The following is a 17,995-nucleotide window of genomic DNA, read 5'->3' on the forward strand; positions in this document are numbered from 1 at the left end:
CATACCCTTCATGCACCTCCTCCATTGGCGTCTTTTCCCGCGTCCGGATCTAAGGGTTTGGAAGCATCGTAGCCCACCGCTTTCACAATGCCCAACCCTTTCGTCCTTCCCTCCCTGAACAATATCCGATCGCCGACCGCCATATACTCTGGTCTTTGCACAAATCGGAATGCCACGGTCGCCCTGTCCCCTGTTCTGATGAACGCTCTGTCAATGTCAATGATGGCGCATGTCTGGCTGATCGGGCCTACATGCAACATGGCCTGATACTTCGTCTTGATGGTGGTTGCGTGCGAGAGGATTAGGACTTCGGCGATGAACTCCCTGTAGACTTTGGGAGGAGCGTCGAGTTTTGGGAGCACGACCATGCCTTTGCGGACTTCTTTCCTTCGGATCCTTTTCAGAGCGAAGGAGGCAGATTGACCGGCGCTACAAACGGGGACTGGGATACGTTTCCGTTCAATGGAGCGGATGTGGGTTGTGGTGAACTGGCCTAGGGAGTCAGGCCCTATCAAGACAGCATCGCCGGCATGGATGACGCCACTTTTGACAACGCCGGATACGACTGTGCCGACGAAGGGCACGGAGAAGGTGTCATTGACGTGGAATTCAAAGGGGGCTTCGGCGTCGTAGTTTCCGTGGTGCGGAAGAATGTTGAGGAAGGTCCGGACGAGGTCGAGGGATTCACCCGTGACGTTTGAAACTTGGAAGACAGGACAGATGCGCTGACTGACGAATTGCGTGGCCGTTTCGATGGTATCTTCTCGGTTCTTGATGAAGATAGGGATTTTCCGCGCGCCGGGTGATTTGAGGATGCGGGTAAGCTGGGTGATGGTTTGCTGGAGGATTTGAGGTGGGCAGATGTCGATTTTGGTGATGACTACCATTACTGGGACATTCAGGGCGAGGGCGATACCCAAATGTTCTCTGTGTACTGGTAAGTTTTCGTCTCTATTCCGGCTAGGAAGCTTCCGTACTTGCTCATTCCAATGAGACCATTATTTGCAGCGACCATGAGTAGGCAGTAGTTTGGGCTGCTACTCAGCAACCCAAAGACTGTTGTCCGTAGATATCGCTCGTGGCCGGCCAAATCTGTGAAGCTGATGACTTTTGCCTTTGTCATGGTTAGCCGCTGTGCTTGCTTGAAAACTTGAGAGCCATACTGAGCGTTTGCCAATCTCTTCCCATGACAACTTCCGGCCAGGCACATTTGAGGCAACAATGTCCCCGCGCGTATCGAAGCCCATGATCTCCATGCCGACGGAACTTGTCCGTCCACTTTCGATTTCGTGCTTATGCCTGAACAGGTTGACCCGTGCTTTGCCTCGGCCATCGTCGAGGCCTCCCTTGACAAGCACACCCAGCATGGTGCTTTTGCCAGCATCCACTATGGGGCCGGTTAGCTGGAGAATTCGATCCAGTGAGCATCACTCCTACCATTTCCCACTACCGCTATTCGAGTCTCAATGACATCTTCTGGGGTCTCGGGCTCCTGCCGTATCATGATCTTCCCCATAGCACTCTGGTGCTTCTCGTTCACCGTCTCTACCTCTTCAAGCCCTCCCACATTTCGCGTCATAAGTATTCGGCATTCCGCGTGCAGTAACTTCGCAGCCCGCCGTATCCTGTCTAACGCAACGTCCCACTGCTCTTTCGAAAACGACATTGACTCTCCATTGTCTTCCTGCCCGAGGTCGAAAAGCGTCTCTCCATTGCCTTCCAACATGCGCTTCTGCAGGACTTCGCTGAGTTGTTGTAGAGTCACCTCAGCATCTTCGCCCGAATCCAAGAGCAGGTCTTTCAGTCGGACTTGAGTGGAAGTCTCGGCGAGATTGAGGGAATCAAGAATATCTAGCTCAGCGTGCTCTTCACACTGGGTGCTTTGAGTGGAGTAGCCACTGTCGCTTGGGGCTACAGAGCCTGCGCGGCCGGCGGAGGGGCGGTTCTTTTGCTGCTTCTCGACGTAGTCGGCGAATTCACTCAAAGCCTAGACCGCAAGGCTTGATCAAAATCACGCATCACGATCCAACATAGGACTCCATACCGACTCCCCTTTCCGGCGCTCATGCGCAGTCTGTTTTTGCATCCCCGCAGTCATGTTGGCCAGTAACAGATTAGGCTATCCTATGTCTTGGGAGATTGAAAACCCCTGGGCCAGCCATTAGAGGCGTTTCAGTAGTCCATTATCTTTATGTTTAAATTTTTCTATTCAAAGTAGGAATAGTTGTGCATGTAATGGGAATAAGGCAAGAATGTTTGTTGAAGTACTTGGTAGAGTCGCTATCGATAGTGACGCATACCGAGTCATGCCAAGATCGTCCCCGATCGGGCATAAAGTAAGCGCCGCCCTATCATTGCGAGATCTAGATCGATGCATGAATTACATGTAGGCACTTACATGGTACTCCTTTACACACAGGACCCAGTCGAGCAGTCTGCTTAAATCTACAGATAATCATCTAACGTCTCTCCTGAGTCTTCCTGTCTTCCATTACATTACTGTTGTAGACTCTTGATTTCCTCTTTTCTCTCCATCAATACCGCTTAATAGTGGGCTTGCCATGAGGCAATGAAAGAGTAATTAAGCTCGCTTCACCCATTTTCAGCGCCTTCCTTTTTACTTTGCTCCAGTAGCATGACTCGTCCCTGCCTTGTCGGTAACACAGCTATCAATGTCACACACATGATCAGAGAGGTAGCATCCATCAACGCCTATGACTGTACATGATACATTCTACTAGGCAGTGCATTCGGAAGGGGCGGGAAGCCGGCCAGATTGATCGCCAATTCTGATGCACATGGACCCAGGTGCTACTTTACATCAGTGCTCAAGACCTACCACCCTGCTACTACGCAACTACCCACGTTCAGGGGTTGGATCTAATTCAACCAATCGCTGTCGGAGGATCCCATACACCATCAGCAAGCAGAACTGCAGGAAGCCGTCAGAGTAATTGATGCGCAGAATTCTGCGACGGTAGGGCTGTGCTTCCCCCTAGGCACTCGCGTTTCACTATGAAGATCAGCAACAGCTTTGCCCTACCTGTTACAGCATGGACGAAAGACGTTCAGACCAGCATTCAAACACACCTCGCTTCGCTCGACACTGTCCATTCTCAAACCCTTCCACGCAGCATGCGGCTTCCTCCGATGCTAATCTTCTATTGTTCGACCGCTTGCATGTTCGAAACGAAGGACATGTGCTGCCTCTTTGTAGCGCACGCTTTCGCATCTTCGCATTGTCCATATTCTTCTGCCTTGCATAACCCATCATGGTTGGTCGATGTATCGCCAAATGGCGACTTCACACCACGCAGAGAACGCTCTGCATGAATTGTACTTCCCGAAGATCCTTTCAAGGCTGTTCCTATGTGAAGCCAATTGGCAACCAAATATGCATTCCCTCCTCGGTTCAGCCCGGGCGGACGGCTCTTGCCGTCTTCCACGTCACGCAACAGGCGGTCTCCTATAAAACAGATTTGGCGCCGGAATTTCGGACCCTGTGCTTTGTTGATGGGCAGCTCTCCTTGCCTTTCTCCCAATTAGGCAGAGCAAGATCTTGCCTTCCCCTTACATCCAGCCTCTGATGCTGCAGGCCTCCGACGGTTGCGACACAGCTGTCTGCTTTTTTACTCCTCAACTTCTATCTTTAGCAATGTCAGGCGGTGTTGATATCGAGCATTTCCCACTAAACAATTACTCCAAAGACTTATGTAGCCGAGCGAAAAGCCCACTGCTTCTCCTTGCGGTCCCCGCGACAAGTCGTCGTCTTGTCTCAACCCCTCATTCTCCTTCCTTCCCTGCCACTGCTGCTTCATGCTTGAGGTGGTCGTTATGAACAGCTCTCGCTTTCTACCTACAATTCGGATGGCACATTGTCTCCAGCCTCTTACTCGATCTGTGCCATCTTGTCAGACGGTCGTCCTGCGAAAACCTTAACCAACGGAAGGTCTCCTACCCACTTCCTGCATCACGAAACACGCGTCATTCTTCTTGTCTCATCCACTCAAGGCTCATCCACTCCAGTCTTCTGCTCAGCCTCTGCTATGTATACGCTGGGATTTGTTGCCTGAAACATCCTATTCAATGAAGGATAACACATTCTCTGTTCCATCCAGGCGAAACGTTCTCCCTTCTCTCTATGGTGTGGATAGCACGAGACCCTCTCGTATCGTTTTCTGCCTCTTACTTCGTCCCCGTTGTCTCACAAGCCGGCAGCCTTATCATGAGTACAGGAGGGAGATTCTCGCTCTCTTCTTGTATTCTTGTATTCAACAAGTACAAACAGCAGAAGAATCTACATACACATCAATTCACCTCAGCATTACGCAAACAGCTTCCATACACCCACAGCATACATCCACAGCATTCTCAAGGCTTCATACAAGCAAAGAAAACTCACCAACAACATCAAACCACCAAACATCAGCCACGATGCCGGACCACCAACAGCCCTCATCTAGCGCTCAAGCGCCTAGCGGCAGTAGCAACACTCCTGCTTCGGAGGTTGCAATCGAACGCTTCGGAAAAGTCAGTGGCGATCATCAGCAATTCGCTGGCGCTTTGCCTGCATACATCACGATTGTCCCGGATGATAACGAGGGCCCTTTAAACGATCAAGACGGCAATCTGACCAGCACAGATTTGGTAGTCGGAGGACATATGTTGGTGACTGCCACAGAAGAAAATCGTCGGCAAGCATTAGCCAGAGGTGAGAATGTTGATGATAGCACGGATCTCATGCGGTTTCTTCTCAAAATGGGCGATAGAGTCAGCCTGATATATTCTTCGGGAAGTCGTCTTATCGCAGTCAAAAAGATCAACTGAAGGAATGCAGAGGGTGTGGGTGAGTAATGGGCGGACATGGGGAGTAGTTGACAGGATTTCATGCCTCGGCAGCATCGAGAGTTCCGAGGTCATTGGGTTTCCTTTCGGCGCAGGCGCCATGATACATCGGACAATGATGGACTGCATTGCTCTTTCAGCTTCCAGCGTTTGCCATTGTTTTGGCGTTTGGGAAGGAAATCATGCATATCTGTTCTTGAGTCCTTTGGGTTGGCGTTCAGGAAGATCCATGCGTTGCTGCGCTTCGAGTCTTTTGTTTCTACGTCAGCACTAATACTCCAACCACCGAGGTTGCTCACTTGAGGGCATACGATCAATAAATATTTTAAACCATACGGGCAGATAAATCCCTATGACTTGAAATTATATGTTGGGGCTGTTTCAGGGTGATCATAAGAGTCATAGTTGATGAGAATGTTACTGCTAAAGAGTAGTGGTGGCAGTAAGGTAATGTACTAGATATGTCCGTGTGCCAAGGCGCTACACGTGTACTTGTAGTCCTGCCATGGCATGTAACACTTCAGATCTTTTGTAGCCTCACTTCGCTTTCAAGCTTTGCTTATCTCTTCCCCTTACTCGAAACACGGCGTGAATGTAGCAAGACCAATTTTCCCTACTCAGAGGAATCATACAAAGCTCGCAAACCAACATGGACGCTGAACACCAGTTGCGGCCTTGCGCACGCTCTGCGTGCGACGCTCGTCGCAATCAATCTTCCACCAGTTCATGCTGTGATGGTACTTCAGTGCCCTTCTTTGTCTAAGGATGTGCCACTGATTTTACGTAGATAAATGTTTGGATGCCATCGCACAAGCCTCGGCGACGCAGGCTGCCAACAACGTCAGCGATCAGACTCGATCAACTCCTTGCACAGGGATACTGCATCCTTTGGCACAATGGAAAGCCGCACTTGAGCGAGCAGAGTGTCTCTGTGCGGAAATGCTTAGGATGGGACTGCCTTCCTGCTGTGTCACAGAGCCTACTGAACCGAAAATGGCCGGCCCGAAGAAACCTTCCTGCACTGGGAGCCTTGAAAGCACAACGAAGCTGAGACCAAAAGCTACCACTGGCGACCAACAAGTTTGCTCCGGCGTTATGTCTAATTCGAGGGCATGCTGCTCCTCGTCAACCACAACGAAAACAAGTTGCTCGTCTACGCCTGGCCCAAAGACTTCTGGCTCCAATCCACCCGAAGCCAAAACCAATCAGTGTGACACTCAAGGGCTTACCACGAAGACGTGTTGCCCTTCTACGCCCAGCACTAAAACAAGTCAAGTTCCAACCACCCAGCACAGCGGCTCCTCTTCAGATAGCAAGCTTCACGCTGGTCACCAGAACCTCATACCTGCTGCCCTTGATCTAGAGAAAGGCTCTAAGGTGGAGCACGCCGTCACCCATATCTCAGGCATGACATGTACTGGATGTGAGCGAAAGTTACAGCGCGTGCTCTCCAGTATTGCCGGAGTACAGAATGTCAAAACGAGCCTTGTTCTGGGACGGGCTGAGTTTGATGTTGATGCGGGGGTTTCAATAGTGGAGGTCGCCTCTTCATTGGAGAGACAGACCGAATTCAAATGTACTGTCTACCGGGATGGTCACCAGCTCGAAGTTCTTTTACCCGGACGTTCGTCTGCTCCAGCGTCGAGACTTGGGACCACGGTGGCCTCCGAGAAGGATTTGGATCTGCTTCATCGGGGCCTTGCAGGTCCTACTTATCCCTCCGGTGTGCAAGACGTTCAGGTCATCGATATCAAGGGGCGAGAGTGGAAGTCCCGTACTGCTAACGATGGCCTCCGCCGTCGCTTGACTTTCAGGATGTTTCAAACCAAGCCTCAAAAGTATAGCGTGCGGATCACCTACGATCCTCGAATTGTTGGAGCTAGGGACCTATTAGAGAAAGGCTTCGGTGGTCCATTATCGCTGGCACCCCTCAGTTCAGATCACGCGACGGCCACTGACACTGACCATCTCCGCAAAACACTATGCTTAACTTTGCTGTCGGCGTTTCTGACGATACCTGTTCTTGTCCTGTCTTGGGCTCCACTACCCTCTCACAAGATCGCTTATGGATGCGGTTCGCTTACGCTGGCGACACTGATCCAGTTCATCGTTGCAGGCCCTTTCTATCCCAAGGCCGTGAAGGCCTTGCTTTTCTCTCGCATGATCGAAATGGACCTTTTGATTGTTATCAGCACTACCACGGCCTATATCTACTCATTGGTGGCTTTCGCTTATGAAACCAAAGGTAGACCTCTGTCTACGGGGGGATTCTTCGAAACCAGCACTCTCTTGGTCACGTTAATCATGTGTGGCCGACTCGCAAGCGCCTACGCTCGTCGGAAAGCCGCAGACTCGATTGCCGTGCAGGCTCTACAGCCATGCACAGCGATTTTGTCCGAAGACAGGAAGGAGAGGCTGATCGATATCCGTGAATTTCAGTATGGTGACCTGTTCAAGGTCCTACCGGACAGCATCATTCCTACAGATGGGATCATTGTGTCTGGGGAGACCGAGATCGATGAATCAATGGTCACTGGTGAAGCGGTTCCCGTACCCAAATGCTCGGGCTCGCAGATCATCGCCGGCTCTGTAAACGGCCCTGGCCCTATTTTAGCTCGATTAACGAAACTGCCTATGGACAACACTATCAGCAGGATCGCGAGTCTGGTTGACGAAGCCAAATTTTCAAAGCCCAGAGTCCAAGCGACTGCTGATCGAGTGGCATCTTACTTCGTGCCCTGCATTCTTGCTCTCACTGTCGTCGTCTTCTCGATTTGGATTGCAGTAGGGTTTGCGGTGAGAAACAACTCCATCTCAGATGCCATCGTCACTGCTATTACGTACGCTCTGGCGGCTTTGATCGTGTCTTGCCCTTGTGCTATTGGACTGGCCGTGCCCATGGTGATGGTTATTGCAGGTGGAGTTGGGGCCCAGCACGGCGTGGTCTTCAAGTCGCCAGAGGCCATCGAAAATGCCAGAAACGCCTCTCATGTCGTCTTTGACAAGACGGGCACTCTTACACAAGGGAAATTTGTTGTGGTAGAAGAAGTCTATTGCAAAGAGAATCGCCACGAAGCAGCTTCAATAGCCAAACAATTGGCCTCCAGCAGCAAGCACCCAATTTCGCAAGCTCTGACAACGCACCTCGAGCCCCTTGACAACACTCCTATCAGACTCCAAAGCGTCTCATCTGCCGTCGGAAAGGGCATGCACGCGACCTTGGAAGGCCAACCCGTGAAAGGGGGTAATCCTTTCTATGTGGAAGCCGTCCAAGACCCCAACGTCCAACGTCTATCATCACAAGGGCTGTCAGTGTTCTGCGTTCGTCACGGCTCAACCCTACTAGCAATCTACGGTCTTCGCGACGCCCTCCGCCCAGACACAATATCCGTCATTTCGGCGTTGAAAGCCCGGAATATCCTCGTCTCTATCGTCAGCGGCGACTCTGTTACCGTAGTGAACAAATTGGCAACGGAACTCGGTATTCCTCTCTCCCGCGTCAAAGGCCAGTGCACCCCGGAAGAGAAAGCCTGCTACATCACCTCGCTCTCCGCTGCCCCACCGGAAGGCAAATATAAGAGTTCCACTACTACCACTATTTTCTGCGGCGACGGTAGTAACGACGCCGTGGCTCTTGCGCAAGCCGACATCGGCGTCCACATAGCCGGCGGCACCGACGTGGCCAAAAGCGCCGCCGACGTAGTGCTCACACACCAGTCACTATCTGGCATCCTGGCCCTTATGGATCTCTCGCGGGCATCCATGCGCCGTGTCTACCTCAACTTCGCCTGGGCCTTCGTCTACAATCTCTTTGCCATAATGCTCGCGGCAGGCGCTTTTGTGACAGCACGAATCCCGCCCGCCTATGCCGGCCTCGGTGAGCTTGTGAGTGTGCTACCCGTCATCGCGGTGGCGATGCAATTGCGGTGGATGAGGTTTTAATGAAAGTCATGGACAGCGGCTGCTGAATTCTATCGTCGTTTTAGCAGTGATTATTCCTCCGAGCTGCGCAAGGAGCGATACTAGACTTCGATACTGCAATACTTTCCACAAGGAAGCAAGAACATAGAAGTAGGAGTTCTTACTGCATGCTAAGCGTCTTCTCGGACGAGATGTTGCTCAGTATGGATCCCAAACTGAACGAGCCTCGATTTCGCTGGGTGGACCAAAAGCTCATGATGACTCGTCTTAGCAACGATGACAAACGGACGTGCAGCCTCGGTTGCAGGGACAACGACGGACTTCATCGTCATCGACACACCTAGCATTATCGTCGCCACCGATCTAGATGACCTGTCACGAGACGTCGAACCTTCTGTTCAATTCTACACAGTATTGAAAAAAGACGGATGACGTTTGGTACCCGAGAAATCTCTCACAGTAATGAAATGCAGCCTTTCACCCAGAACCTGCCAGCCGTCATCCTTGCGGACGGGAAAGTTTTGGTGGCTGGGAATTCGCGCGGGGAAGAATGCGTATGGGATCCTTTAGGTCTCCGTGATCGATGCGAAAGGCAGGCTGTCCTAGCGGTGGGGGCTTCGATCAAATTGGGCCATGTTAAGTCCGTTCGTATTGAGGTACGGGACTGTTCGATACCGGAAGGAGGGTGACGAGACGTCTAGTCAGCCTCAAAGGGGGAAGACATTGAATCTTGCTTGGGCTCACGGATGACACCGATGTTGATGATGAGAGGCGATTCATACAATTGGTCTAGACAGATACGAATTTGGAAAAGTGGCGCGATCCTCTATTTTGACAAGGGCAGCTACCGGTGACCAAATACTAGATCAATGGTAACGATTGTTGAGTAACGAGGCTGCGCAAGGAGCGTTCTCTGTGACTGTATTCAACAAGAGCAAATTTTTGTAGTATAGTCATTGTACTCTGGCCTCTCGTGATCTTGAATCTCGCTTTACTCTGACCATAGCAGCCAAAGCATGCAACACAAGCTTTACCACCGCACGCAATACATGACTATGGGTTACAGTCTCGAGCAGGCATGCATCACCCGCCCCGGAGTCCCGTAGACTCGCCCTCCTCGATGGTTAATGTCTATCAATTTGGTATAGTGCTCCCCAACATTTGTCGAAAACCGATTCCCTCTGCGCCTCCGCTATGCAGTATTGCTCCGAAAGTTTCAACAGACCGGGACGAAATGCCCGATCGATTGTAGAAGGATCTGAAACGGCCAGCTCCTCCGTTTTAATGTGTAACACTGTTGCGTGGCAGCCCAAAAGCAATGGCGCCAGCAGCGGTTGACTTCTCACGCTTGCAAACAGCGTGCTGAAGCAATTGGTGATGATCCCGTATTGTACATAATGAGGTAAAATGGTACAAGGGGTTTGTCGGACGTAGGGTTTGAGGGTACGTTGAATGATCACCGGCTCTTGAGGTCACTTAGACCTTACGGAAGTCGTTCAGCACAGGATAGATCATCTCGAAGGCTGTATATATCTCCTCGCGCACCTTGGCACCTGTCAAGACGATCTTTCCAGAGACGAAGATTAACAGTACTATCTTGGGCTTGATCATGCGGTATATCAATCCAGGGAAGAGCTCCGGTTCATATGAGGAGAAATGGTGATGTCTGCTGGCTAGCCCTTCCAGCCGAATTGGAAACTTAATATCGCAGGACCCAACGATATTTTGAATTTTGAAGTCCGTGAATCTGGCGTTGAACCCAAGCTTCTGGATGATCCTCGCATATTTCCGACTGGCTAGCCGACTGTCGTCCTCTGACTTCGCGCCGGTGACAACCATCTGGAATCGTTAGATTGCAACAGAGGGGATATTAGGAGATTGAATACGCACCTTGCCCGAAGCGAAGATCAAAGCAGTAGTCTTGGGTTCTCGAATACCTATAGCCGATCAGTATTGATACAGAGGTCGTGTTTCCGAATGGGACCGCACGCATTATTACAGCTGCAAAACGTTTTGGGTTGTATTCTGGGGTTTGGTCAGCACTCTCTTCCCAATGCATGAACTAGAGCTATGAGGCGCATCCGCGGACAAAAATTGGACACACCTGCGTTTCTGGCGTGAAGTGCTATTGTCTTGAGATCCAGGCGGCAATCGAGATTGACAGTGGCGACGATGTTCCTTGATCGGACATCTTTAAGCCTCAAGCTGGAGCAAGAGGCAGAGCCGGGTCTACTCACTGGAGCGTTGGAACTATGCCAGACACGCCTTGCCCAGCAGTATCGGGCAAACTGAAGGGTGTTATTGGTGCACCTCCACTGGCGCCTGGGTCAACACCATTACCCTCCTGCTGCCCAGGTATTGTCATTGCTACAGCTCCGCCAGGGAACGATAGTGATGCAGGCGAAGTGAACGCTGTAGCCTGCTGTGCATTGGATGGGTGGGTAGTGAGGGTTTCCATGCTTATAATTGAGAGCTATGTTATGATTGAGCTGGAAGGAAGCAAGTCCGAATGTAGAAAAGGCACCAGTCGAAAAGTGCAATCTTGGGGCGAGAGGATCAGGATCGTTGGCCGAGGCTCGTTTGCGAAGAGAGAGGACGGTAGGACGACTGGACAAGTTAGGAAATTCATTTCGAATAGCTATGGGAGATCCCTACCTTTTGCGAAAGATAGATAAATGAATATCTCCTTCGATGAACACGAGTTGACGTCAGCCGGGGAGACAGAACCAGAATTGTCCAAATTCTGCTCAGAGAATGGTTATGAGGTGGCTTTGATCGAGGTAGAATGCTATGAGGTTGGTGGTCCTTGATCGTTGTGTGTTGCGCAAGTTTCGGGGTGGTTAAGCCAGATGTGAAAGATAGACTGCGATCTCCGTTGAAGTTGAAAAGAGCGAGTAGTAAATGCTTTCAAATGTGATGTTGTTCGAGTGAAGGACGACTGCCAAGAGTGCGACGGTTTCAAAATTTGGGGGGGAGGAACAGCTCCGACTTTATACTCCCGCATTGTAGCCGCGAGGCCGCCAAGCTTTCAAGCCATTATCTCTAGCGCTCTTCTATCCGCTCGTCGCCTATCGCTACTTTATCTTTGCCCGAAGTTCCCACTCGCTCTCTACCTCCTTATACTCAAAATCCATTGTTGTCGCATTCGCATGATATAGTCCACATCACGAACTTGTTTCCAATGAGATAATAACCCGAGACTGGGCGTGAAATGCGCGGTGGGGCTCCTTACCGTGGGGAGTGAGAGGGAGGAGGTAAAGCCGAAGGATCTTGTGGTTGCTGGTGGGGCGGTGGATTAGATAAGGGTTCGAATTTTCTCTGCTTGATGGGTGCCTTGGGCTGTTGTTGGGCCAGAGGATGTACATAAGCGAGCGTGCGGGAATACGAGATCATGAGCTGACAGGGAAAGGTGAGCATAGGTACGATCAAGGCATTCTTCCCAAACCCCACAGTCGCCTATGTACCTATGGCCGACGCCTTGGATAAATCTCTCCTCGAAGCCATCTATAATGCTCTAAGAACACGGGGCGTGCTAGAAGGAGACGGTATATTAGTCTACAATGGCCGCACAGTAATCTGCATCGAATGACCCCAATTCAGCGCCCGCTCCGCATCCCTCTCCAATTCATCTCTGAAATGGATTTGTTCGCAATCTGCGAGTGTAGAATCTTCCGGAACTCAGAACAGCCTCCGCCTTGATATATATGAGTACATCACGACAATGGGCATGATACGAACAAGGGCGTGAGCTTGAGATGGTGATGGGACATATCGTTGCTTATGGGGCGAATGCTAAGAGGGCTATTGTTGGCTGTTTTGGGGAGTTGGGTAAGGATGAAGAGCAAGAGTAAATGCTAATCATGGTGATCTGCTAAGAGGCTTGAGGATACATGGAGTAAAATCGCTGAAAGGAGAGCGAACTATCAAACCCTCTTGACCTTCAATCGCTGACTTCATTTGTACCTCGGTTACGCGTATTCTATACATGTAGATTCTTGTGCATATAGCAAGAGGTTAAAAGAAAGCCACATTGCAACAAAGATTCAGCATGAAGTCCAAGGTGCAAATGAGTTATTGTAGATTGTGCGCAATGCCACGCAATCTGGTAAGATAAGGCCACGCTGAGCCTGGTACTCCTAAGACTCATGTCAACCGATGACTCCAGACATTCAAAACGTTTTCATGCGATTCTCGGATGCACTGAATTGGCTATGGACTATCATGAGAAGTTTTCTTAGATTCACGCTCCCTTCTACTTCCCTATTCGAGTACTACTCGTCGAGACGGACAGACGTCCGCATGAACACCATCCTTGGCTTGCTAAAGAGATTTTGTGTCTGTATGCTTAAGACCTTTGGGCGACTGAGACAATCATCTGACGGCGGATAGCTGATAATAAGTTGCTGCTTCAGCTGGCAGCCTGTGGTGAAATGAGCACTACGGAATCTCCTATGAATTGAATGAGTCTCCATTGGAAATCGAGACGGAAGTCAGACGGCGAGTCTCATGACCTACCTCGAACGAACAGCATCTCCGACTGCTTCTTAATGGTCTACGGCCAATTGATCAGCATGAATATTAGATTGGCGTAGCGTGGCTAACCTTCACGGTCTCTTCTTCTTCGTCGTCATCCTCCACTACGTAGATCGTCTCCTCCACTTCACCGAGCACTAGGTTGCAATGACTATCATATGCCTACGTACATGGAACACTCAGTCAGTAGACCGTTTCCTGAGTATCCCCCAGTTTATGAAAGTAAACATACATGTAAACGTCCTTTGAGCTCTCGGTCTCCTCGTAGCCTCACGAAAACGATTTCATCCAACGACAGGCGAACCAAGTCCAGCGGCTCCGACACAGCTGCCGTATCTCCATCACCAGCGTCTGCCATCTTAGGTTGCAGATATTTCTTGAAAACCTCACGTGCCGGCAAGGAGCGAGTAAGTGTGCGGAATTTTTGCGCCCTTAGCGCGGCAAATTAGGCGCGAAATGAAACTCCAGTCTTGAGTCACCTCAGCTATCGAACCAACACTTGCATCAAATGTTGTTAGACCTGGCTTCAAAGTTATTCTGGTGTTCCTTTCATATCTATGGCACCTTCAGAAAGTGCACAGGATGACACAATGCCCTCCGAAAAAGATCGGCTTGATAAGAAAGTCACAAACGGCGAGCAGAAAGTAGCCTCAATGGCTGAGCACATACCAGGAACAAATGGCACGGGCGAAGCAGCCAAGGGATCAGAGCAAGGGCAAAAGTTAGCTGACGTGCCAAAAGAAAAGGAGCTGTCAGGCAAAGAGAAGAAGGAATTAGCCAAAGCTCAGAAGATTGCGAAGAGAGCGGCAGAGAAACAAAAACAACAAGGTCAACCAGCGGTCGACTTAGTTGCGGGAAATAAGGGAGAACTTCCAAAGGACTCAGGAAAAAAGGGCCCCTTGGGCCCAGCAACGCCTGCGAAGACCCAACACAAAAAGACGGGCTCTACCAGCGCAGGGGCACAGTCTTCGTTGCCGCACCGACAAGCTCTATCGCATGCTGCACCGGCCGCTGCCGAGCCAGGAAAAGAGAACAAGAATGTCGCCCTTTTCGATCATCTGTATGGCCACCCCAGAAGAACCACGGTTGCAGGAGCGGGTAAAGATGTTCACCCTGCTGTGCTAGCTCTAGGAATACAGATGAGGAACTACATAGTATGTGGGAGCAGTGCTCGATGTGTTGCCATGCTATTAGTATTCAAGAGGGTTGGTGCGATCTTTGGAGTCGATGTGTGCATTGTTAATCCCTACGCAGGTTATTGAGTCGTACACGACTCCTCCCAGAAACTCGCTACCACGCCATCTCACCATACTTCTCTCGTCCCAGATCGACTACCTCGTTTCTTGCCGCCCTATCTCGATATCTATGGGCAATGCCATACGATGGCTGAAAGTGGAGATTTCCAATGTCGATGTCAGTACCCCTGAGTCGCAGGCCAAGTCAGACCTTTGCGACTTGATAGACACTTATGTCCGAGAGAAAGTCACGGTAGCAGACCAGGTCATCGCAAACAAGGCAAATGACAAAATAGAGGATGGCGATGTCATCATGACATTTGCCAAGAGCAGCATTGTTCAGCAAACCCTTGTAGAAGCCTTCCGGAGAGGCAAAAGGTTTCGAGTCATCGTCGTTGATTCGAGACCGTTACTCGAAGGCAAAAACCTAGCACGAGCTCTAGCAGACCTGGGCTTGGAAGTACAATACTCCCTCACCCACGGTATCAGCCATGTCATCAGAGACACAACCAAAGTGTTCTTAGGTGCTCATGCCATGATGAGCACGGGGCTCTACTCTCGAGTCGGTACAGCACTTGTCGCTATGAGCGCCAAAGAAGCCAACGTTCCCGTAATCGTGTGCTGCGAAAGCGTCAAGCTTACAGAGAGAGTGGCCTTGGATAGCTTCGTGCACAACGAGGTCGCCCCGGCTGAGGAACTGATAATCCAGGGCAAACCTTCTTCGCCATTGTCCAAGTGGGTAGACGTACCAAATTTGCAGCTCCTCAATCTCATGTACGATCTCACGCCTGCAGAGTATATCAACATGGTAGTCACGGAATACGGCATAATACCTCCTAGCTCTGTACCGGTCATTATCCGTTTGAGCACAAACACTTGAAAGACTGACCTTCTCATACGAGGTTTAAGTGACGGCCCCGAAAACAGTCCGCAAATCAAAAGCACCTTCCAGCTTCTTGTAATGCAGCTGAAGGGATTCTATCCTTTAGCTCATCTAGTTGAACGAGAGCCCGGAGCATCAAGGAGGCGCTTGATTTGGAACATTGAGCATCCTTATGGTCCCAATAGATCGGCGGACGAGGTTTGGATGGTCAACAAGAAGGCTACGGGCACCGCCATCGAATCAGTGATAAATATCCGCAATCACGTGAATTCGCTTCACCTAAGGATACTCACAAGCAGAGAATATCGTAAAACATGGAGCTCAGTAGTAGAAAGCAGCTCCTAGAACGGGAAGCTTGCCTACGTTTTGCTCCCAACCGTTCCTATCTGCTCTTAGAACTGGGTGTCCAGAGGCGACAATACGGGTCCCTTATCCCCAACAACGACCACTTCCTGATTCGAAAGCATTTGAGATGGACCACTCTACAGGGATGATATCCACAGTATCCACCCAATTTCCATACCGTTAACTTTGTAAATCCCATGTCTTGAGGGCTCGCGTGCACAAAGCTTGGCTCAAGGCCTGGGGATTTGACCTATCTGCGACGGTGTGAAATGGAAATTCTCGTTTCCTGACTTTCAGGAACGTTGAATGACCCGCTCATACATCTATAAAACATTTAGGGGCAGCATCGTTATACTTTGCTCCGGACTGCGGTATCACTGGACTTGAAAGTGTTCATTTTCTAGCTCCTATAACTCCGAAACTGCATGATCCAACAGGTAGAACCCCTATCTTTTTCGGCCGATCGCCAGCCCAATGGCCCCAAAATGTTTACAATCATTGTCAGCGCCCCTACAGTTCCTGATCTATGTCTCTGCTCAGTGCTCCTATAGAATTCAGTCCCTATGACTCTTCCTTTTCAACCCTGTCCCTCACAGCGCTGGATGTCTTTGAGCACGGCGTCTTCTTCCTCTGTAACAGGAAAGTCCTCATCTCCAGGCAAGTCTCTCACCCTGTTATTCAGGTGAGTGATGCAAGCCTCAACCCGAGCCGGCGCAGGGTCATCCGAGTCCAAAGGCAATTGCCCTAGGCGCTGGATGTCTCGAGCTTTCCACATGACCGGATTCCGAGCCATTTGAGCCGTGCTCGTCCCTGCGGGCTCAGCTGCCGCAGCCTCCGTCGTCCGAGTCGTCACTGTGGCTACGTAGCTCGACTGGTGCAGGTGTTAGCCAGCGAGTACCATGGATGCGGCCAGTCTTTGGGGGCTCGTACTCCTCCTGTTGGAGTCATCACGATCACCGCAGACACCGTTTGAGACATGACACCCTTCTGGACTCCCTGGTCTGTGTATGCTGGAGTTGGGTAGGGGTAGCAAATGGTACTCGAAGACTAGAAAGTTTTACACATTAGTCCAAACCTTGAGACTATGTCCCGTTGATGCTGTCATACTTTGGGGAAGTCTTCGAGGGATACTATACTTGGAGGCACCGTGAGGGTGGGTGCAGGTATAGGTGCTGAATCCTAAAGAGGTGCACGAATCAGTATGCGGCTGCCATGAAAGCGCTTGTGTCTCGAGGGCATATACCTTGTCTGCTGTTGTTTATATAAAATTCTTCTCTTTCTTTCGGGGGTATATACTTTCCCTTCTGCTATCTTTATAACAACGTTCCCGTTGCAGAAGAAACATCCCTCAAGGGGAAACCCTGCCCTTATGTATATGCCCCAGAGCCCTACGGCACCCGTTCATCGCCAACGTCAGCTAACAATCGCCCTCCACGACCCTCGTCCGAGTTGGCCATTGCGCTGGCGATCTCAACTGCAAGGACACGTGCATGAACCAGCGATGCCGAAAACTTCCTACCTTCTTTCCTTCGGCCCTAGACACATCTCCCCGTCGTGATAGGTGCCCCGCTAAGCCGACGCCTGGGCGCATGCGCCGGTGGGGAAACAGACCCCACCCCTTCTCGAAGTGCAAACATTATGATCGTCTGGTCCAGAGCATGCATGAACCCACAGATAGCCTTCGCCGGGACCGCCGCGTTCCGAGCCTGGGTCCCTCCCACCATCTGGGGTTACGGCCGCTGCAGCGTGCAAAGGTGCGGTGGAGCGATTGTCTAGGCTCCGGTGGGGAAATCAATTCGCCTATTTTTGACCGCTGCGTCATTCATGATGGTCTGGTGCAGGCTGTGTATGCATGAGCCCACGGATTGGAGTTCGTAGTCCACATTGCTTCGTTCGATGCTTACCTTCGTCCTAAGATCTGGGTATACTGCTAGCGTGGAAGAAGTATTGCTAGCGTGGAAGAAGTTGCTGGCTTGCTTGCTTGTTTGCTTGTTTGCTTTCGCGCATGATGCAGCGCTTCGACGTTGGCGCTTACGGCCGATGTGCGTGGAACGAGTTTTTTTCGAGTCGGGAATGCGTCGTGCCGTGCATGGATGCACGTCTCTAGCCTGTGGATAAATATCCGAGAAAGAGGAATGGCCGATCGGCTTGGGTAGGCGGTTTAGTGTAAAGATAGTCTATTCTCATCTATGTAATGCCGTCCGGATCATTTGCTCGCTGCGCTGCGTGAAAT

General features: G+C 50.8%; 6 protein-coding genes across 6 annotated transcripts; 2 read left to right on the forward strand and 4 right to left on the reverse strand.

The window, feature by feature from the left end:
• Window positions 1-8: 8 nt before the first annotated feature.
• Window positions 9-2,098, reverse strand: HO133_001378 (uncharacterized protein; the record flags this gene model as incomplete). The annotated part of the gene is made up of 5 exons (XM_037292308.1): window positions 9-927; window positions 978-1,114; window positions 1,164-1,387; window positions 1,438-1,987; window positions 2,045-2,098. The coding sequence occupies 5 exons, from the start codon at window positions 2,096-2,098 to the stop codon at window positions 9-11; spliced, it is 1,884 nt and encodes a 627-aa protein (XP_037151727.1).
• Window positions 2,099-4,434: 2,336 nt separating this feature from the next.
• On the forward strand, window positions 4,435-8,787 carry HO133_001379 (uncharacterized protein; the record flags this gene model as incomplete). The annotated part of the gene is made up of 2 exons (XM_037292309.1): window positions 4,435-4,711; window positions 5,633-8,787. The coding sequence occupies 2 exons, from the start codon at window positions 4,435-4,437 to the stop codon at window positions 8,785-8,787; spliced, it is 3,432 nt and encodes a 1,143-aa protein (XP_037151728.1).
• Window positions 8,788-10,242: 1,455 nt separating this feature from the next.
• On the reverse strand, window positions 10,243-11,224 carry HO133_001380 (uncharacterized protein; the record flags this gene model as incomplete). The annotated part of the gene is made up of 4 exons (XM_037292310.1): window positions 10,243-10,605; window positions 10,657-10,703; window positions 10,871-10,971; window positions 11,004-11,224. The coding sequence occupies 4 exons, from the start codon at window positions 11,222-11,224 to the stop codon at window positions 10,243-10,245; spliced, it is 732 nt and encodes a 243-aa protein (XP_037151729.1).
• Window positions 11,225-13,174: 1,950 nt separating this feature from the next.
• HO133_001381 (uncharacterized protein) lies at window positions 13,175-13,657 on the reverse strand (the record flags this gene model as incomplete). Its single annotated transcript, XM_037292311.1, has 4 exons — window positions 13,175-13,215; window positions 13,282-13,318; window positions 13,369-13,461; window positions 13,532-13,657. The coding sequence occupies 4 exons, from the start codon at window positions 13,655-13,657 to the stop codon at window positions 13,175-13,177; spliced, it is 297 nt and encodes a 98-aa protein (XP_037151730.1).
• A 199-nt stretch (window positions 13,658-13,856) lies between these two features.
• HO133_001382 (uncharacterized protein) lies at window positions 13,857-15,414 on the forward strand (the record flags this gene model as incomplete). Its single annotated transcript, XM_037292312.1, has 2 exons — window positions 13,857-14,504; window positions 14,554-15,414. 2 exons carry the CDS (start codon window positions 13,857-13,859, stop codon window positions 15,412-15,414), a joined length of 1,509 nt encoding a protein of 502 aa, XP_037151731.1.
• A 925-nt stretch (window positions 15,415-16,339) lies between these two features.
• Window positions 16,340-16,740, reverse strand: HO133_001383 (uncharacterized protein; the record flags this gene model as incomplete). Its single annotated transcript, XM_037292313.1, has 2 exons — window positions 16,340-16,633; window positions 16,693-16,740. 2 exons carry the CDS (start codon window positions 16,738-16,740, stop codon window positions 16,340-16,342), a joined length of 342 nt encoding a protein of 113 aa, XP_037151732.1.
• Between the last annotated feature and the right edge of the window lie 1,255 nt (window positions 16,741-17,995).

This window comes from Letharia lupina (assembly GCF_014066315.1).
Source record: "Letharia lupina isolate WasteWater1 chromosome Unknown contig_12, whole genome shotgun sequence".
Classification (NCBI taxonomy): Eukaryota; Fungi; Ascomycota; class Lecanoromycetes; order Lecanorales; family Parmeliaceae; genus Letharia; species Letharia lupina.